The 22680-nt window shown below is 42.5% G+C and overlaps 1 protein-coding gene across 7 annotated transcripts in view; it reads right to left on the bottom strand.

The window, feature by feature from the left end:
- The window catches only part of IPO5 (importin 5), a 69362-nt gene that overhangs the window by 39523 nt on the left and 7159 nt on the right, over positions 1-22680 (bottom strand). For 2 of the 7 annotated variants that reach the window (XM_055096919.2, XM_055096922.2), the window contains 4 exons: positions 19968-20090; positions 13411-13518; positions 6445-6538; positions 634-714 (listed from right to left, as the gene is read on the bottom strand). In XM_055096919.2, coding sequence (XP_054952894.2) covers positions 634-714; positions 6445-6538; positions 13411-13460 — 225 coding nt within the window. In that variant the 5' untranslated portion in view covers positions 13461-13518; positions 19968-20090. Of the gene's footprint in view, positions 1-633; positions 715-6444; positions 6539-7233; positions 7387-13410; positions 13519-19967; positions 20091-22680 lie in introns of those variants that run through there. The other 5 variants (XM_034936872.3, XM_055096920.2, XM_055096918.2 and 2 more) reach the window with 3 other exon arrangements.

Raw genomic sequence — 22680 nt, 5'->3', positions numbered from 1 at the left:
TTCAAGGAAAGAAAACTTTTAGCTGCAAAAAGCACTTAAATTAGGCTGGGCGTGGCGGCTCATGCCTGTAATCCCAGCACTTTCGGAGGCTGAAGGGGGTGGATCACTTGAGGTCAGGAGTTCGAGACCAGCCTGGCCAACATGGCAAAACCCCATCTCTACTAAAAATACAAAAATTAGCCAGGTGTGGTGGCGCATGCCTGTAATCCCAGTTACTCGGGAGGCTGAGGCAGGAGAATTGCTTGAACCCAGGAGGCAGAGGTTGCAGTGGGCCGAGATGGTGCCAGTGCACTCAAGCCTGGGCAACAGAGTGAAACTCCATCTCAAAATCAATCAATCAAATCAAATCACTTTAATTTAATAATTCTTATGCAATTACTTATAAAACCATTAACCTTCATCTACCCTGGACACATTATCTTATGCGGAAAAAAGGCAATTCTCATTCTTAATACAAAGTACTTCAAAAAATTACATTATAACTCCTAAGTAGCTTTTAGCAAATAATAAGTACAAAGTTCTAGTAAAGTCTATGTGGTTAATCACAATTCTCATTTCTCTAATTTCTACTATGATCATCATCTAATAACTTATTTTCTAAGAATGTAATAGTCACAAATATTAAGGTAGTACCTCTTCAGCAGCTGTTGTATTTCTGATGGCTTGTAAGAGGAATGTGATCTTTGACTGGCCTGGGATATTCTCATAGGTTTCCTGCATGGAAAAAAAAAATGGTTAGGAAAGAATGTTAGGAAACTTCATGAGTAAACCAGTGAAAGAAATAAACAGTGGGAAGGATGCATGAGAAATTATTTAATCTAGGTCTGGTGTTAACACCTTCTGTGACATGAAATACACTTCAGATACGTTAGGGAAGAGATGTCCAAAGGGTTACTTATCAAATTCCTTTCTACATATATCTCTTAAACAAATGTTTCTAATGTGTGTGCATGTTTTCCCAACTTATGCTCCCTGGTTAACAAAACTCAAGGCCTAAGAGGGCCAAAAAATTGCCAAATGTGACTTAAGCCATTGTGCTGCAAACTTTAGGGCTCACTTAAAATCACCTTACATCATGAGAAACTGTTTCGTTAACATTTTTAGACTGGATGATGTACAACTGGTTCAAATTACCACTGCTTAGAACCACCAGACACACACCTGGAAGTAAGTCAGAGAAACAAAGTATTCAAATCCTTTATGCTACATTTTCTTCCAAGCAAGGATCATACTAAAACCTTACTACATAGATAAATGAATGTGGTCAGGATAAATTCGGCCAGGAGGCTTTATCGTCTTTTGTAGATCTATTAGCAAGAGGTTTGTGACTCAGGACCCTCTATCCTCTGCTAATAATGTAAAATCACAACAAATTGGTTAACAATAAAAAGTTGACACCAATTAAAAGACAGATGATCAGAACAGATTAAAAAACAAGAACCAACTATATGCTGCCCAGAGAAGTGCAGATTCATATGCAAGAATTCTGATGGTATTTGTTCACTGTGGAAAAGAAATCAATTTAAGTACACTTGGAATTGCTTACTCTAAGAAGCCTCTTAGTAAATAGATAATCCATTCTTATCTAGCAATTTAGAGTTGAGTCTAATGTGGGTAACATTGATTTCTTTAGAGCTTACCTGCTCTCATTGCTACCATACCTCTATACGTGGCTTCTCTGGAACAAAGTGACAAGGGAGGAAAAACAAGGCTATTTTGAATCCACATGTAGCTTAAACCTTTTACTAAGTGCCCCATGGCATCCATGAGATATTAACAGATAAGGAAATAAAGGCTTATAAGTTAATGACTTGCCTAAGATCATAGACAATGAATAGCAGACAGAACTCTGGTCCTCTAAGGCCAACCATATTCAAAATCTCTCTGGTACTGAAAGCTCTGTTTCACTTCATTAAACAACCAGTTCTATTTATGCAGTGCTACACAGTTTTCAAACTTTTCAAACATATCTGTCTGGGGAAGAACAGATTTTGGGGGAAAGGAGAATTCAAGATCTTCTGATAACCTCAAGTTCCCATTCTAGTAAAAAGCACACAGGATCTTAACAATGCTGAAAACTGTGCCAAAAAGTATTCACAGCCGAGGAGAGAAGATGGTTTGAATTTATTTATCCAGAAGAGATAATTTATGTAAAGATATTCACAAGCTGAATGCAAAAATGGTTATGTACCTTTGAGACTTTTCACTTAATATTTACCAAAGCAACTCCTTATACCAGCAGTATGTTTTCATTTAAAAAGTATCTCACTATACAATAAAAAGCACCCAGCTTAGCCACTTAAACACTGGTAATGTGATCAATGTTTAACACTTAAATTTTCAGTGGTCTAAATCAAGTTTTTGCAAAAACTTTTTTTTTTTTTTTGAGATGGAGTCTCACTCTGTCGCCCAGGCTAGAGCGCAGTGGTGCGATCTCGGCTCACTGCAATCTCTGCTGCCCAGGTTCAAGAGATTCTCCTGCCTCAGCCTCCTCAGTAGCTGGGATTACAGGCGCCTGCCACCGCGCCCGGCTAATTTTTTATTTTTAGTAGAGATGGGATTTCACCATCTTGGCCAGGATGGTCTTGAACTCCCGACCTCGTGATCCACCTGCCTCGGCCTCCCAAAGTGCTGGGATTACAGTCATGAGCCACCGCGCCCAGCCATAAACTTCTCTACTAGGCTATCACTGTCAGAAAACCTAATATAAATCCTGAGGCTCCCTACTCTTGCCCAGGCGGAACTGTTGGTGTGACTATGCTAACTCTAGTAGACTTAACAATTGACCCAACTTAACATTGGGTCAAATATTAAACTCTACTCCATAATGAATTAGAAGCCAATGGTGGGAGAGTTTAGTACGAGTGACAGATGATGTCTGTTGAGAGGGTTCTCTCCATGTGATATGTTCCACTGTGGTAATCCAAATATAGTATTACATCAATACCATCACAATGGTCAAGGATAATGGTTAAACAGTCTAAGTTCCACACAGACAGGGATGGTAACTCTTTATCTTTGTATCTAAGTACGCAGCATATTAGCGTATGAGAATTATAAAGACTGTTTCTAATACTATTCCTAGCACTAGTCCAGTTAGGTTCAGTGAATGTTACCAGTTGTGGCAAACAAAATTTCAATTTGATTTGATTCCACCTTATACAATTTACACAATGCAAAGACTTCTCCTCCGCCTCTTCCCTGCCCACGAAGAAGAAATGCTCATATGTACTCATCTCATTCCATAAATATTTATAGTGAGCCTACCTTGTATGAGGAAAAGTAAAAGAGGGGACACATGACTTTTATCTATTAACACCCTGGTTCCTCAACAATCAGGTATATTTTTCAATGTTATCCTCTGTCTACTGAAATCTCAACAATGGGCTGGGTGTGGTGGCTCATGCCTGTAATTCCAACACTTTGGGAGATGGGAGGATCACTTGAGGCCAGGAGTTCAAGACCAGCCTGGGCAACACAGCAAGACCCTGTCTCTACAAAAAACACTCAATGAAATTCTCTATTAGAGTCAATGAGGAACGAATTCTGTATGGAGAACCTTAGTAAGAAAATAAAATCCATGCATATGATTAATACATACTTAAGCTTATGTCATATAAAAATGTCTAGTGATAAATACCATGAATACTGTACTTTGCACTACTTGTCAACTATTTATTCAATGGTTTATTCACGTTATTGTATTCTGAGACTCAGGGACATTCACATACGTTTCTTCAAATGAGAAACATTTTCTATAAAGTTAAAGAGAAATATCCTTACAGATTTAAAAAAAAAAAATAGAAATAAACTATAAAGCCTACTAAATGGCGTATACGACGAAAAAAGTTTTAACATTTTAGAGTTTTGATGTCTCTTCAATGATTTCAACCAAATATATAACCATATTTGAATACAAAAGAAGTCACCTTAGTCAACAGTTTGGTATTTATGTGTCGACTAAGTATTTTTATTTTGAATGAGTAAATTACAAAGATATTTACTGAGCCCTGGCCAATTTTTCAGTTCATAGAAAATATTTCTATATTTGCTGTATCAGACTTAATGCTAATTTTATTTCATTTGATTTCTTATAAAACGCTTATTTCATTAGGCAAAAAAGAAAGGGGCATTCTATGGCACCAGAGAGCTTCTCTTAACATTTACTTTTTTGGGGGTCAAATTAGAAAATTCTGTATCACAGTACTTAGTTTACATATTAATATATTCTCAGGATATACAAAGAAAGTAAAAACCTAGTATCTGAATGTTTTCACTAGGAATAAAGAGACTAAGAGAATAACAGTACTTATTTCCAATTGTTCTTTATGAGAAAATGTGCTGAATGCTGATAACTATCCCCAAAGTGATGTAAGTGATAAAAGATTTACAACAGGCACCAATTGGAATTCAAGCTAAACCAGACACTGGTATTTAGTTCAATAGAAGAGAGATTCCCCACTAGGCTTGACAATAGAGACTTAAGCAACTGGAGGGAACAGAGAGAATTAAACTAGCTTACTAATTACAATGCTGTTCTGCTTTGTAACACATGAAAATTTCTACTATTTTCATGCTGGGATTAAAAAGTTATTTTGGCGAAAAATTATCTCAAGAGTTACCAGAAAGCATTAATTTTTTTTTTTTTAAAGCATCATCATATCCCCAAGGCAAACTGGTGCAATACATGCATATCACTTCTAGGAACAAATGCTACTTTTCAGTATTCTACAAGCAAACCTGGCAAAGTATGCAAAGATAGGTATACATGTACTCCTGTGCATAGTACTATTTTTAAAAGAGCAGGTCACTGGAAACCGCAATATCCATTTCATGGAGGGTTGCTTATATAAATATCTATCCATATGATGTATAATCTATAGCTGACCAAAACCTCACTTATGAGGCAATGTGAAATATAGAGTGAAAAATTCAAGTTGCAAAATAGTGTAAATAGTATTATAAGCCCATTAAGTAAAAAATGAATGTGTATGTTAAATTTTCAGGGAAGATTCAAGAGACACTTACAAGCGGTCACCTTTGGGAAACGGGATAAGAAACGATTCACTGTTTGAATTTTTACCCTGAACATGTATTACATGTATAATAAATAAAAACTTAATGAAGTGAATAGTAGAAAATGCCTTTTCACATAGAACCGAATTTTGGGTGTGTTTACTTCACTTAATATAAAACCCCTAAGTGTAACCAGCATATCCACCATCTATTCAAAACAACGATTACCACCGTCGTTTCAAAGACACCTGGAAAAGTCTTCAGGCCTGAGTTCAGAAGAGGACTTGCAGTCAATTTCATTGGCTATATGTAAAATTAATTTTTGTTATTTAAAAATATCCGGCTGAACATCCTTCACTTAATCTTATGAAACTCTACAATCGCATGGTTGCAAAAACCCCATATATAACCAAGTTTGGCGGTCAGCTAAGAAACTGGAAAGTTTCTCCCTCCCCTGGAAGTATCCCACAAGAATCGTGGTCTCAACGCTGAAAATGTAACATCAGTCTTCTAGTGAACTTGGTAAATGAGCTTACAGATATATTTAAAATACTGTCACTTGAAAGTCTCTCCACATTTTGGAGGCCAGGAACAAGAGGTGGTTTGAAAAAAAGAGATTACGGTTAGATTTAATGAAGTTGACGACTTAAACATATGGTACTGGCCCAGTTAAACAACGGAAGTCCCACTACATCCCATTTATCCCACGATTCTCTAGAGAGCAAAGAAAATTTGTCTGAAGAGCAGAGTAAGTGTATTATAAGCCCAGAGTAAGGTGGAAACTGCATAGAAAGAAACCCTAAAGGCAACTTCACAAAACTGGAGGTGGGAGGGGGTAGGGAAATCTGGCTTCTGATGTTAGGAACTAGAATGAGAAAGAACTAAATGGAAAAAGGCAGTAGGGACAAGGCAGGGCACATATTTAAAAAGAGAGGGACAGACGGTGTGGGAGATGAGCAGGGGGTAGAAGCGGGCGTGACGGGTCAGGTAGCAGCCAGGGTTTGGGAGACCCACAGCGCTAGGCTGGGTGGAGACAGCGGCTGGAAGGGCGGTGGGGGCTCCCGCTGGGAGAAAGCGGGAAAGGGGCAAGCGGGGAGCTGGGAAGGGGGGTGGCCAGCGAAGTTGGGGCCCAGGGCCCGCCCGGCACCCCACACCTGGACGGGGGCTGCGCGTCGGGAGCGGCCGCACGTGGGTGCGAGCGGCGGCGGGGAGGTAACTGGTGCCAGGCGCCGCGGCAGCAATGGCCGGAAAAGCCCGGGGGCACGACCGGGAGCCGCGGGCCGCCTCACACGTGGGCTGCGCGGCCGCCGCCCGCCGGGCCCAGCCGGCGCGGTCGCCGCGGACCGGCCGAGGCCCGGTGCGGCTGGCGTCGGTAAAGGGTCGGCGCGCCGGCCAGGGCGCGGAGACTGGGGCGGCGAACTCGGTTACCTCTGCCTGTTTCCGGACCACATTGTCGGGGCTGAGCAGGTTTCCCAGGAGCAGGTAGAACTGTTGCTGCTCCGCCGCGGCCGCCGCCATTGCGCTAGGCGTGAGAGAGAAGGAGGGAGGGGAGACAGGAGCCGTGAGGCGCGCTCGCGGGCCGCGGGAGGGGCGGGGGCGGGCCCAGCGCGGGGACCGGCACCAGCGGCGGCGCGGGGCTTGGGGGGGGGCCGGGCGGGAAGGGCGGGGCAAAGGGGAAAGGGGAGGACGGGGCGGGGCCTCGCGGCCTCTCACCCCGCCGCGGCCGCCGGCGCCGGCGCCTCACTGGCCTTGGGCGCAGGGGGGCGGGGCCGAGGACGCCTCCTCGGGGGCCGCGCTGATTGGCCACGCACCCTGCGGTGCCGTCAGTGGCCGCGCATCGGGGGCCGCCGGCTGTGCGCGGGTTGGGTAGGCTGGCGGCTTCGCAGCCGGGCCAGGGCTGGGATCGGGGTCGGGGTCGGGGTCGAGGTCGAGGTCGAGGCCTGGGCTGGGGCCAGGGCTGCGTCGCGGGGACAGCGGGAGGAGCCGGCCGGCGGGCCCGGCCGCGGCAAGGGGCCTGAGGCCTGGCCCGGGAGGAGGGGCCAGCCGCTGAGCGCGGGAGATTTCGGCGCCGCGGGCTGGTCGGCCTCCTTCTCGCGACCCCCGGCCCCTCCCCGTGGCCGCTGGAGCAGGCCCACCCCTTTGGTCCCTCGCTCCCTGGGATCCAGCCCTTCACCCACCCCCAGGAAGGCAGTCCCTTTAGACCCACTTTCTACGTACCTTCCACTCACGGACTTCTCGCTTTCAGACCCTCCGACCTCCCCCAGGGCTGTGGACTCAGGGCGCCCCTTCCTCCCGTCGCGCTCGCCAGTGACTCACGCCTGGGGCTTGCCCGGAAGAGGGGTTACTCAGCCCGGGGCTGTCCCGCCAGGCCGCCCGTCCCCAGCCCGCGGTCGTCTTCGGATGTACACGTAGCAAACATGCCCCCACCCCAGGATCTGTGACTGTTCCCTTGAATCCCTTGTTTAGGGATTGTGTTCTCGCAATGATTGGGGAACGTCAAGAGAGACACCTTTCTTCCTAAAGGAGCCCTGGTTTACAGGGCTGATTATCTCAATCTCAGTCTAGGAACCTAGAGGCGTAATTTCAATTTCAGCATTCTAATGCGCAGATAATACACGCGATGTTCTTTAACTCCTGGGGCTGCCAAAGGCAGAGAGCGGTGTACAAATCAGAGGGTACTTCTGTTGAGACCCTGTTGTATCCAATACATTGGGCTAAGGGTGTCAGTGGAAGCCTTGCTCTGTCGCCTAGGCTGGAGTGCAGTGGCGCGATCTCGGTTTAGTGCAACCTCTGCCTCCCGGGTTCAAACAATTCTCATGCCTCAGCCTCCCAAGTAGCTGGGATTACAGGCATGTTCCACCATGCCCAGCTAACTTTTTTGTATTTTTAGTAGAAACGGGGTTTCACCAAGTTGGCCCAGTTGGTCTCGAACTCCTGACCTCAGGCGATACCAGCCCCCCCCGCCCTCCCCCCGCCTCGGCCTCCCAAAGTGCTAGGATTACAGGCATGAGCCACTGCGCCCAGGTACAAAAACAATTCATTTCTGCCCCAAAGGGACACTACATCTCTAGTGAGGAGGTTTCATACTGGGTGAGATGGAAGAGTAGTTCTACACTGCTGGCAGTACATAGTATTTAACTTAGGGAATTTAATTTCCTGTTGGCTATTCTGCTGCAGTTCTGCTCTTTGAAAGTCAAAACATTTGCTCTTTGGTGAACGATTTTAAATCTTGGCCACTGTGTTCAGAATCTGGGCTGAGCCCTGGGATCCACGTGCAATTGGGATGGCCAGCCAAGATTTTTTTCTAAAGGATTCTAATTGATTCCTAGAGAAAATTCTCTTAGAAAGTTTTGGGCCATGACAATGATGGGTTCTCTACAGGAGGTCTGCAGACCTATCTTTGTTGAATTTATATTTCTTAGATGTGACAAGTTTTCATTCTTATGCCACGTTATTTCTTCTAGACAAACCACTATGCACATTACTTTGGGGCAGCTTTTTTTTGTTTGATTTTGATTTTTTTTTTTTTTTTTTGTGGGTGGTTGGGGTGTCTGGATTCTGAGGAGGTTTCATCATCAGCCAAGGTTATTAAGGTTTTAAGAATTACAGGCTGGGCAAGGTGGCTCACGCCTGTAATCCCAGCACTTTGTGGGGGCCGAGGTGGGCGGATCACCTGAGGTCAGGAGTTCGAGACGAGCCTGGCCAACATGGTGAAAGCCCGTCTTTACTAAAAATACAAAAATTAGCCAGGTGTGGTGGTGGTGGGCGCCTGTAATCCCAGCTACTTGGGAGGCTGAGGCAGGAGAATCTCTTGAACCTGGGAGGCGGAGGTAACAGTGAGCCGAGATCGTGCCATTGCACTCCAGCCTGGGTGATAGAGCAAGACTCCGTCTCAAAAAAAAAAAAAAAGAATTTCAGACAAAAACAACTCATTCAAATGACTAGGTTAACAGTGAAATATGATAAATTGCCTAGAGGCTGCTTAGGGCATGGCCCGATCTCCAGTTACTTTTTAACACCTGTTGCGGTATGTGTTTCTATTGGCAATGAGTCTGTAGGTTACATATATTTGCTTAATAGTTACTAAATAATAGAAATTCCAATCAAGTTTGCAGATATTTGTTACTATTATTATTATTGTTATTATTATTATTTTGAGACAGAGTCTCACTCTGTTGCCCAGGCTGGAGAGCAGTGGTGTGATCTCACTGCAGCCGCCACTTCTTGGGCTCCAGCGATCCTCCCACCTCAGCCCCTCCAAGTAGCTGGTCTGCAGGCACAAGCCACCACACCTGGCTAATGTTTCTAGTTTTGGTAGAGATGGGGTCTTCCTGTTACCCAGGCTGGTCTCAAACTCCTGAGCTCGGGCGATCCTCCCACTTTGGCCTCCCAAAGTGCTAGGATTACAGGCCTCCGCCACCACACCCGGCTAGGAGCTTGTTTTTTAACGAGGCAAAGCGTAAACCTAAGATTATTTCAGGCAGGCTAAAAACAAAACAATTTTGTATTAGTGGTGACATCAACTGCTAGAACACAAAATCACAGCCCAGCCTTATTTTAACATTTTAAATATCCAATCAAAAGGGAAGGAGAAGAATTTTAAGGTTAATGAATGAAGAGACCACCCCGCCACCCAAAACGGGAGAAATTCCAGTAAACTTGGGGTAGATAGCAGATGTCCTGACAATGGAGACTGGTTCTGGTGTCCAGAAAACCTCCTAGGTGGGGACTGTATTTTCGGTAGCAGGCTTGCCATTTTGAAGAGTTTATAATGCTCAGCCTTCTGGGAAGTTTACTGCACTTAGAAGCCCATTTCCCATAGACAGTGTCCTTATTGTTTATAAGAGTATCATTTTCTTATAAGAAAATAACTCAGAGGCTGGGTGCAGTGGCTCACGTCTGTAATCCTAGCACTTTGGGAGGCGGGTGGATCCCCTGAGGTCAGGAGTTTGAGACCAGCCTGGCCAACAGGGCGAGACCCCGTCTCTACTAGAAATACAAAAAAAAATCAGCTGGGTATGGTGGCGCATGCCTGTAATCCCAGCTACTCTGGAGGCTAAGGCAGGAGAATCGCTTGAACCCAGGAGACAGAGGTTGCAGTGAGCCAGTATCATGCCACTGCACTACAGCATGGGTGACAGAGTGAGACTCCCTCTCAAAAAAAAAAAAAAAAAAAGAAGATAAAAGAAAATAACTAAGATATTCCATAAAAGCAGCCTGCAGGAGTATAGATTTATTTATTTCCCAAGGAGATCAAATGGTGGAAGGTAAAGAGCCTTGAACTTGAGTCTAGGGGATTTGTATCTTTAGTCTCTTACTAGCTGTGTAACCTTGAGTGCTTAATGTCGCTAAGCCTCAATTTCTCATCTATAAAATGGGGATAATAAAAAGTATATTATTAATCATAAAAGTTCTTCTAGCATTAACTTATAATTGGAAGTAAAAATGCAAGGATAGAAAACTTTGAGTTTTGCTTACTCCGTATTCGCTGCCATTTGCTTTGGCCGCATTAAAATAAAAAAACAAAAACAAAACTGCCCCGAAGTAATGTACTTAGTGGTTTATCTTGTGAATGGCCAGCTCCTTTCCCTTGCAGTTTATTAGACTTGGCACTACTTCCATTAAGTGCTGGAGGCAAATTTGCTTGGAGCATTTGCAACCCTTTACGAAAAGGGTGAGGTTGGGGGAAAGAAAACAAAGTCTCTCTCAACTGCTACTTGAAATCTAGGTAGTTTAGGATTTTTGCTGTTAGGAAGTACTGCACAGCCTGGGCATGACCTATTTGTAATACTGCAGGAGACCAGGCTCCTTAACTAGAGAGCATCAGAATCTCTCCCACTACTGCTCTTAGTTTTATGGGCTCCCATGTTGATGGGAGTGTGTTCTGGAAGTGGGAGAAGGTTGGAGAAGTTAGGCTTGTAAGACCTCTGTGAAAGCTTTTCTCAACTGGGATAGAATTTGGTTTTGTCTGCCCTTTCTGGTTTGCAGAGTGCTGAATGCAAATAACATAAGATTCTCCCAAGTGAATAATCTAATTTTGTTTTAAGTTGTCTCGAGTCTCTATGACTCCTTATCTTGGTAGTTGTAAGCGCTATGCTCTTGATATCACAATTTATTATGAGGGTCAACTTAGATGGTATAAATCAAAGTGTTATAATCTGTAACTACACCAATGTAAGCTGATGGCATTATTATTTTTGTTAATAATTAACCTGGTACAATGAAAAAGAATGCTGGCTTTGTTTTCTCATCTGTAAAATTGGAATGATAGTTCTTCATAGGAGTGTTTTGAAAGTTAGGATAATATATATAAATTCACATAGTATGGTGTCTGCATAAGTAGATACTCAATAATTATCTCTTTTATTAGTAAGATGCATTTGGGAGTTAAATGTGACCTTAAACAAGTAATTACTCTTTTTGTTTGTTTTTTTAGAGATGGGGTCTTGCTATATTGCCCAGGACAGTCTTGAACTCCTGGGCTCAAGCGATCCTCCTACCTCGGCCTCCCAAAGTTCTGGGGTTACAGGCTTGAGCCACCGCGCCTGGCCTTAAACAAGTAATTACACTTAAGGCTGCAGCTGATGCATAGTCATGTGCATCACATTTGTGTTTATATAAAATCTACTTGCATATTTTCTATTAGTCTCCCAATTGTGCAGAGTGAAATAGTGTATGGAATGGATTACAGATATTCAATAGACACTTGGCTGATAAGTAAGACTTCTGACTCTAATACTGATGTTTTCTGTTGCCTAGATAAGAGCCAGCAAAAAAAGTTTGAATGGTTGAAAAATTATTGAAAATATGCTGAAATATTCACATTTTTTTCAACTGCTTTTTATCAAAACTTTCAAGTTCCTGCTCTGAAGCAGTCTGTTACATACAGTCAGTGCACCTCAGCCAGGGGCAAGTGGGACCCTAACAATCCTGAAGGACACTGTGCACAATAGGCCCTCAGTAAATTGTGGAATGGAACACAGGCAGGGAAATTTTGACTTGATTGTTTTCTTTTGCACCCTTTCTTAGTTTTATATTTGAGATTCAGTGGATATCTGCAGGTGGAGGGACTCATTTTAGGGAGGCTGGGAGCAGAGGCTCCAGAGCCGGCCAATGTGCAAGTTCAAATGATAGCTTCACAACCTACATGCTGTGTGATCTTGCCCAAGGTAACCTGTCTCAAGCCCAGTTTCTTCTTCTCTGAAATGGGCGTAATAGAAGTATTTTTTACTACTGATTAAAATACCTGGCAGTAGTGCCGGGCACAGAGTAAATGCTTAAGAGATAGTGGCTGTGATTGCTAATACAGATTGCAACCTCTAAAATTTGTAACTTTAATTTTGATTGGACATCTACCTGTTAGACTATTGCATTTTTATATTCTCATTATATAAGTGGTCATGTTACAGGAATGCATCATAATTGTGGTTAAGAAAAAAATCAAGCTTGATTTGATTATCACGGAGCTATTTAAAGGCTATTTCTGGCTTTCAATGCTACAGTTGCAATGCTCATTATGGTAGCCACTAGCCATTATGACTGTTGACCAATTGAAATATGGCGTGTTTGAACTGAGATATGCTTTTTTCTTTTTTTTTGCGACGGAGTCCCACTCTGTCGCCCAGGCTGGAGTGCAGTGGCACGATTTCAGCTCACTGCAACCTCTGCCTCCCGGGTTCAAGCGATTCTCCTGCCTCAGCCCCCCAAGTAGCTGGGACTACAGGCGCCCGCCACCATGCCCGGCTAATTTTTTTGTATTTTTAGTAGAGACGGGGTTTCACCATCTTGGCCAGGCTTGTCTCGAACTCCTGATCTCGTGATCCACCCGCCTCGGCCTCCCAAAGTGCTGGGATTACAGGCGTGAGCCACTGAGCCTGGCCTGAGAAATATATTTAAAGTGTAAAATACACAGTAAATTTCAAAGACTTAGTAGGAAATTAAGAATAACAATTTTATATTGGTCACATGTAGAAATGTTAATATATTGTGTTAAATAAAATATATTAGTTATATTTATTGATAAACTATTGTTAAATATATTAATTTCACTTTTTTTTACTTGTTAAAAATATGGTACTAGAAATTTTAAAATTGCATATGTGATTTGTATTTGTGGCTCATATTATATTTCGATTGGGCAGTGCTTTGCTAGAGAATAAAATAGCCAACTAGCTACACATAGGTGTCCTACATACTTTGTACATTGACATTTAGGAAGTGACTTTTGGCTGGGTGTGATGGCTCACGCCTGTAATCCCAGCACTTTGGGAGGCTGAGGTGGGAGGATTGCCTGAGACCAGGAGTTCGAGACCAGCCTGGGCAACATGGCGAGACCTTGTCTCTTTTAAAAAAAACAAAACAGGAAGTGACTTTTCCCCAGGTGAAATCAGTTACCTTATTGTGTTTTCTGTTGCTTCTAGTTTTCCAGCTTGATCCTCAGGCATTTGAAGACATGCTGCAGTACTTTCTGAGCAGTGTTCCCTTAGGAATTTCTTTCCTCTGCTGATTTGACAGAAACAGAATGGTGGACCATTAGATGGTACTTAATTTTGAAGATGATATTCTTAAAAATCACATCTGATTTTGAAGAATAAATCCTTATCAGTTGAATCAAAGACTGGTTAAGAGTTGGAGAAAATAAAAATACCTTTTCTTGATGTTGTTTTCATTTAAAAGTGGTAAATGGATTTTTAAAAATCATTTGTTGCATTTTAATACCTGAAATAAAAATATACTTAGCAGAGGCCGGGTGCAGTGGCTCACGCCTGTAATCCCAGCACTTTGGGAGGCCGAGGCAGGCGGATCACGAGGTCAGGAGATGGAGACCATCCTGGCTAACATGGTAAAACCCCGTCTCTACTAAAAATACAAAAAAATTAGCCGGGCGTGGTGGCGGGCACCTGTAGTCCCAGCTACTCAGGAGGCTGAAGCAGGAGAATGGTGTGAACCTGGGAGGCGGAGCTTGCGGTGAGCTGAGATCGCGCCACTGCACTCCAGCCTGGGTGACAGAGCGAGACTACGTATCAAAAAAAAAAAAAAAAAAAAAAAAAAAAAAAAATATATATATATATATATATATACTTAGCAGAAAGATTTCATTTCTAAGTTAAATGATTTTTCTTAGAACACAAATAGGTTGAAAGTAAAAGGATAGAAAAAGACACACCATGCAAACAGTATTCAAAAGCAGATACGCAGCCTGGCCAACATGGGGAAAACCCGTTTCTACTAAAAATACAAACGTTAACTAGGCGTAGTGGCAGGCGCCTGTAATCCCAGCACTTTGGGAGGCCAGGGTGGGTGGATCACTTGAGGTTGGGAGTTCAAGACCAGCCTGGCAAACATGGTGAAACCCCGTCTCTACTAAAAATACAAATGTTAGCTGGGTGTAGTGGCAGGCGGCTGTACTCTCAGTTACCTGGGAGGCTGAGATACGAGAACTGTTTGAACCTGGGAGGCAGAGGCTGTAATGAGCCGAGACGGTGCCACTGCACTCCAGCCTGGGTGACGGAGCAAGACTCCATCTCAAAAAGACAAAAAACAAAAGCAGGTGGAATGGCTCTCTTAATTTTAGACAAAATAGATTTTAAGACAAAAAATGTCATTAGAGATAAAGAGGACATTTTTATAATAAAAAATTCAATCAGGAAGATAGAACAGTTTTAAACACATGTGCCTAACAGCACCAAAATACATAAAGCAAAACCTGACAGAATTAAGGGAGAAATAGATAATTCAACAAAAATAGTTTGAGACTTCTGTTCCCACCTTTCAATAACGGATAGGATAACTAGATAGATCAATAATAAATGGAAGACAAAGAATAAGATAAACCAACTACACCTACAAGGCAAGTGTAAGACACTCCACCCAAAAGCAGCAGAGTAAACATTTTCCTCAAGTGAATATGGAACATTCTCCAGGATAGACCATATGTTAGGCTGTAAAACAAGCTTCAGTCAATTTTAAAGGATTGAAACCAACAAAGTATGTTCTCTGACCACAACAGAATAAAATTAGAAATCAAGAACAAAAGGAAATTTGAGAAATTCACAAGAGATTAAACTGCATACTCCTAAATAACAAGTGCGTCAAAGAAGAAATCACAAGATGGCTTGGCACGGTGCCTCATGTCTCTAATCACAGTGCTTTGGAAGGCTGAGGTGGGAGGATCCTTTGAGCCCAGGAATTCAAAGTTACAGTGAGCAATGATCGCACCACTGCATTCCAACCTGGGTGACAGACAGAGTGAGACCCCTTCTCTATATTGAAAAAAATCACAAGAGAAATTAGAAAATACTTTGAGCTGGGCGCGGTGGCTCATGCCTGTAATCCCAGCATATTGGGAGGCCGAGGTGGGCGGATCACAAGGTCAGGAGATCCAGATCATCCTGGCTAACATGGTGAAACGCCGTCTCTGCTAAAAATACAAAAAATTAGCCGGGCGTGGTGGTGGGCACCTGTAGTCCCAGCTACTTGGGAGGCTGAGGCAGGAGAATGGCATGAAGCCGGGAGGCGGAGCTTGCAGTGAGCTGAGATCGAGCCACTGCACTCCAGCCTGGGCGACAGAGCGAGACTCAAACAAACAAACCAACAGAAAATACTTTCAGATGAATGAAAACAAAAATATAAGATACCAAAATTTATGGGATAGCAGTGATAGCAATGCTCATAGGGACACTTAGAGCTGTCCTTATCAATTAGAAAAGAAGAAATCAATAACCTACTTCCTTAGATACTAAAGAAAGAAGGGCAAACTAAATCTACAACAAGCCGAAAGAAAGCAAGAAAGAAAGAGAAAGGAAGAAAAAGAGAAAGAAGACTAAAAGGAAATAAATGAAATAGAAAATTAAAAAAGAGAAAATAAAAATAACCCAAAATTGTTTCTTTGAGAAGATCAACAAAATTCACAAACTTTTGGCTCTACTGACCAGGAAAAAAAAGAGGAGACTCAAATACTAAAATCAGGAATGAAAGAGGAGACATCACTACCCAGCTTTCAGAAATAAAAAGAATTATAAGAGAATACTGTACCCAATTGTGTGCTAACAAATTAGATAACCTAGAGGAAATGGACACATTTCTAGAAAAACGCAAATCAAAAGTGATTCACGAGGAAATAGAAAATATGAATAGATCTACAGCAAGTAAAACTATTGAATTAGTTATTTTATTTTATTTTATTATTTTTTGAGACAGAGTCTTGCTCTGTCACCCAGGCTGGAGTGCAGTGGCGTGATCTTAGCTCACTGCAACCTCCGCCTCCCTGGTTCAAGCAATTCTCCTGCCTCAGCCTCCTAAGTAGCTGGGACTACAGGCACACACCACCACACCCGGCTAATTTTTGTGTTTTTAGTAGAGATGTGGTTTCACTGTATTAGTCAGGTTGGTCTTGAACTCCTGACCTCAAGTGATCCACCTCCCTCGGCCTCTCAAAGTGCTTTGACTACAGGTGTGAGCCACTGTGCCCAGCTGAATTAGTAATTTTAAAAGTCACAAAGAAAAATCCCAGACCAGATGACTTTACTGGTGAATTTTACCAAACATTTAAACAGCAATTAACACCATTCCTACTCAAACTTTGTCAGAAAATAGAAGCAGAGTGAACACGTAATGAATCATTTTATAAGGCCAGTTGTGCCCTGCTGCCAAAAACAAAAAAACTATAGACCAATATCGACACAAAAATTCTAAACAAAATACTAGCAAACTGAATTAAACAACATATAGAGAGGATTATCTACCATGATCAAGTGAAATTTATCCCAGGAATGAAAGGTTGGCATAACATATGAAAATCAATGTAATATACCATATTAATAAAGTGTAAAAACTATATGAGCATCTCAATTGATGCAGGATAAGCTTTTCACAGAATCCAATCCCTTTTCATTATTAAAATGCTCAACAAACTAGGAATAAAGAGGAATTTCCTCAACTTCATAAAAGCCATCTGTGACAGACTCACAGTTAACATCATATTTAGTTGAGAAAAATTGGATGTTTTCTCCCCGAGATCAAGACAAGAATGTCTATTGTCACCATTTTTACTCAATATTTTACTGGAAGTTCTATTTTTTTTTTTTTTTTTTGAGAGGGGGCCTTGCTCTGTCACCCAGGCTGGAGTGCAGATCTCGGCTTACTGCAACTTCCATCTCCCTGGTTCAAGCGATTCTCCTGCCTCAGCCTCCTGAGTAGCTGGGATTAAGGCACGAGCCACCACACCCAGCTAATTTTTGTATTTTTAGTAGAGATGGGGTTTCACCATGTTGGCCAGGCTGGTTTCTATCTCTGTCATGATGTCATGATCCACCTGCCTCGGCCGCCCCAAAGTGCTGGGATTACAGGCATGAGCCACCATGCCCGGCCTGGAAGTTCTATCTCTATTCACAAGTGACATGATTTCATATAGACAAAATCCTAAGGAATTCACACAAGCACACACACACACACACACACACACACACACAAACTATTAGAACAAACAAAACAAGTTCAGCAAGGTTGCAGGAGACAAGATCAATATATAAAAATCAATTGTAATTCCATACACTAGCAATAAACAATCTGAAAATGAAATTAAGAACACGGTTTTATTTACAATAGCATCAAAAAAGAATAAGACTCAGTAACAAGGTAACAGTAACTTTCACAGAACTGTAGAACTTGTATGCTGAAAATTATAAAACATTGTTGGAAAAAATTAAAGAAGATCTAAATAAATGGAAACACAGTCTATATGCATGGATTGGGAGATTTAATATTATTAAGATGGTGATACCTCCCTCCCTTAATCTATAGATTCAAGGTAATCCCAATTAAAATTCCAATTGCCTTTGTTTTTCAGATATGGACAAGCTGATTTTTTTTTAATTTTTCAGTTTCGATATACATGTGCAGAACGTGCAGGTTTGTTACATAGGTATACATGTGCCATGGTGGTTTGCTGCACCTATCAACCCATCATCTAGGTTTTAAGCCCTGCATGCATTAGGTATTTGTCCTAATGCTCTCCCTTCCCTTGTCCCCCACCCCCCGACAGGCCCTGGTGTGTGATGTTCCCCTTCCTGTGTCCATGTGTTCTCATTGTCCAACTCCCACTTATGAGTGAGAACATGTGGTGTTTGGTTATCTGTTCCTGTGTTAGTTTGCTGAGAATGATGTCTTCCAGCTTCATCCATGTCCCTGCAAAGGACATGAACTCATTCTTTTTTATGGCTGCATAGTATTCAATGGTATACGTGTGCCACATTTTCTTTATCCAGTCTATCATTGATGGGCATTTGGTTGGTTCCAAGTCTTTGCTATTGTAAATAGTGCTGCAATAAACATACGTGTGCATGTGTCTTTACAGTAGAATGATTTATAATCCTTTGGGTATATACTCAGTAATGGGATTGCTGGGTCAAATGGTATTTGTGGTTCTAGATCCTTGAGGAATCGCCACACTGTCCCTATACAAGAAATGGTGCTGGGAGGCCGGGCGCGGTGGCTCACGCCTGCAATCCCAGCACTTTGGGAGGCTGAGGCGGGCGGGTCATGAGGTCAGGAGATCGAGACCATCCTGGCTAACACGGTGAAACCCCGTCTCTACTTTTTTTTGTAAAAATACAAAAAAAAATTAGCTGGGTGTGGTGGCAGGTGCCTATAGTCCCAGCTACTCGGCAGGAGAATGGCATGAACCCGGGAGGCGGAGCTTGCAGTGAGCCAAGATCGCGCCACTGCACTCCAGCCTGGGTGACAGAGCGAGACTCATTCTCCAAAAAAAAAAAAAAGGAAGAAAGAAATGGTGCTGGAAAAACTGGCTAGTCATATGCAGAAAACACAAACTGGACCCATTCCTTACACCTTATACAAAAATTAACTCAAGATGGATTAAAGACTTAAATGTAAAACTTAAAATCATGAAAACCCTAGAAGAAAACCTAGGCAATATCATTTAGGACATAGGCATGGGCAATGACTTCATGACTAAAACACCAAAAGCAATTGCAACAAAAGCCAAAATTGACAAATAGGATCTAATTAAACTAAAGAGCTTCTGCACAGCAAAAGAAACTGTCATCAGAATGAACAGGCAGCCTACAGAATGGGAGAAAATTTTTGCAATCTATCCATCTGACAGAGGGCTAATGTCCAGAATCTACAAATAACTTAAACAAATTTACAAGAAAAAAACAACCCCATCAAAAAGTAGGCAAAAGATATGAACAGACACTTCTCAAAAGAAGACATTTATGTTGCCAACAAACATATGAAAAAAAGCTCATCCTCACTGGTCATTAGAGAAATGCAAATCAAAACCACAATGAGATATCATCTCATGCCAGTTAGAATGGTGATCATTAAAAAGTCAGGAAACAACAGATGCTGGCGAGGCTGTGGAGAAATAGGAATGCTTTTACACTGTTGGTGGGAGTGTAAATTGGACAAACTGATTCTAAAAATTCATCTAGAGTTGCAAGAGACTCTGAGTAACCAAAGCAGTCAAAAAAAAAAAACAAAATTCAAAGGATTAACAGTTGCTGAATTCAAGGCTTACTATAAAGCTATAATAATGGCCGGGCACAGTGGCTCACACCTATAATCCTAGCATTTTGGGAGGCTGAGGCGGGCAGATCATGAGGTCAGAAGATCGAGACCATCCTGGCCAACATGGTGAAACCCCATCTCCACTAAAATACAAAAAATTAGCCGGGCGTGAGGGTGCGTGCCTGTAGTCCCAGCTACTTGGGAGGCTGAGGCAAGGGAATTGCTTGAACCCAGGAGGTGGAGGTTGCAGTGAGCTGAGATTCCACCACTGCACTCTAGCCTGGTGACAGAGCTAGACTCCGTCTCAAAAAAAAAAAAAAAAAAAAAAAGCTATAATAATTAAGACACAAGTGTTACCGGCATAAGCACAGACATATAGATCAATGGAATTGAATAGTGACTCCAGAAATAAACCTTACATGTGTTGTCAGACTGATTTTTGACAAGGATACTGTGATGGTTAATTTTATGTTTCACTTGGCTAGGCTGTTGGAGCCCCGTTGTTTGGTCAAACAGCAGTCTAGATGTTGCTGGGAAAGTATCTGTGGATACAATTTAACATTTATAATCAGTTGACTTTCACTAAAGCAAATTACCCTCCACAAGGTGGGTGGGCTTCGTCTAATCAGTTGAAGGCCTTAATAGCAAAGATGGAGGTTTCTGGGGGAAGAAACAATTCTGCTACAAGACCACAGCACAGAAACCTTGCCCGAATCTCCCCATGCTGGTTTGCCCTTCAGATTTCAAACTCAAGACTGCAACATCAACTCAAACCTGAATTTCCAGCCTGCTAGCCTGCCCTGCAGTGTTTGAACTTTCCATCTCTCATAATTATGTAGCAGATTCCTTAAAATAAATCTATCTATCTACCTTTTTTTTTTTTTTTGAGACAGTTTCACTCTGTCACCCAGGCTGGAGTGCAGTGGCACAATCTTGGCTCACTGCAACCTCTGCCTCCCAGGCTCAAGTGATTCTTGTGCCTCAGCCTCCTGAGCAGCTGGGACTACGGATGTGCCTCACCATACCCAGCTAATTTTTTGCATTTTTAATAGAGACAGGGGTTTCACCATGTTGGCCAGGCTGGTCTCGAACTCCTGACCTCAAGTGATCTGCCTGCCTGGGCCCCCCAAAGTGCTGGGATTACAGGTGTGAGCCACTGTGCCCATCCATCTATTTCTTATTGGTTTATTTTCTGTTGAGGACCCTGGCTAATATAGGAGCCATGACTGTTCACTGTGGAAAGATTGTTGCCGGTACAACTTGATATCCACATGCGTTAGAATGAAGCTGGACCCATACTTCACGTCATAAAAACTTCAAAGTGGATCATAGACTAAATGTAAGATCTAAAACTATAAAATTCTTACAAGAAAATATAGGACTAAATCTTCATCGCTTTGGGGTAGGCAATCATTTTTTAGCTATGACATCAAAATCACAAAAGGCAGAAGAGAAAAATGGATACATTGAACTTCACAAAATTAAAACCTTTGTGCTTTTAAGGACACCATCAAGAAAGAGAAAAGACAACTCATAGAATGGGAGAAAATATATGCAAATAATGTATATGTTTTGAGACAAAGTCTCACTCTGTCACCCAGGCTGGAATGCATTGGCATGATCTCAGCTCACTGCAGGCTCTGCCTCCCAGGTTCAAGTGATTCTCCTGCCTCAGCCTCCAGATTAGCTGGGATTACAGGTGTGCGCCCCCACGCCCAGCTAATTTTTGTATTTTTAGTAGAGATGGGGTTTCGCCGTGTTGGCCAGGCTGGTCTTGAACTCCTGACCTCAAGTGATCCACTCACTTTGGTCTCCCAAAGTGCTGGGATTACAGGTGTGAGCCACTGCGCCTGGCCACAAATCATATGTCCTATAAGGGACTTATATCCAGAATATTTAAAAAGCCCTACTCTCAATTAAAAAAAGACAACCCAATTAAAAAAATGGGTAAAACATTTGAATAGACATTTCTCCAGAGAAAATATACAAATGGCCAATAAGCACATGAAAAGATGTGCAACATCATTCATCATTAGAGAAATGCAAATCAAAACCACAATGTAAGATACCACTTCATACCCAATAAAATGGCTTTAATAAAAAAGGCAACAGCAAGTGTTGACAAGAATGTGGAGAAATTCAAACGCTCATACTTTGCTAATAGGAACATAAAATGTTACAGCCAATTTGGAGAACAGTCTGAATAAGCTGGGTGTGGTGACGCACGCCTGTAATTCCAGTTACTCGAGAGGCTGAGGCATGAGAATCACTTGAACCTGGGAGGCAGAGGTTGCGTTGAGCCGAGATCCTGCCATTGCACTCCAGCCTGAGTTACCATTTGACTCAGTAATTTCACTCCTAGGTATATGTGCAAGAGAAAAGACAACATATGTCGACACAAAAACTTGTACATGAATGTTCATGGCAACATTATTCACCACAGTCAAAAAGTGGAAACAATTCAACTGTCCATCCACTGGTGAATGGATAAACAAAATGTCATCTAACTATACAAGGAAATATTACTTCGCAATAAAAGAATAAAGTAATGATACATGTAACAACATGAGTGAACCTTAAACTCATTAGACTGCCTGAAAGAAATCAGACACAAAGACCACACATTTTTTTGGTCCCACTTATGGGAAATGTCCAGAATCAGCACATCCATAGACAGTAGATTGGTGCTTGCCATGTGCCTGGGCATGGGGTGGGTAGGGGAATCAGTGAGTGCTAGCAGGTATGGAGTTTTCTTTTAGGGTGAGGAAAGAGTGATAGTGATGAATGTGCAGCCCACTGAATATACTAAACACTCCATTGTACACTTTAGAAGGTTGAACTTTAGGCTGGGTGAGGTGGCTCATGCCTGTAATCCCAGCACTTTGGGAGGCTCAGGCGGGTGGATCACCTGAGGTCAGGGGTTCGAGACCAGCTTGGCCAACATGGTGAAACGCTGTCTCTACTGAAAGTACAAAAGTTAGCTGGGCGTAGTGGTGCGCGACTGTAATCCCAGCTACTCAAGAGGCTGAGGCAGGAGAATTGCTTGAACCCAGGAGGTGGAGGTTGCAGTGAGCCGAGATCATGCCATTGCACTCCAGCCTGGTGACAAGGGTGAAACTCCATCTCAAAAAA

Source organism: Pan paniscus, chromosome 14 (assembly GCF_029289425.2).
Source record: "Pan paniscus chromosome 14, NHGRI_mPanPan1-v2.0_pri, whole genome shotgun sequence".
Classification (NCBI taxonomy): Eukaryota; Metazoa; Chordata; class Mammalia; order Primates; family Hominidae; genus Pan; species Pan paniscus.
This window is presented reverse-complemented; position numbering and strand designations above follow the sequence as displayed.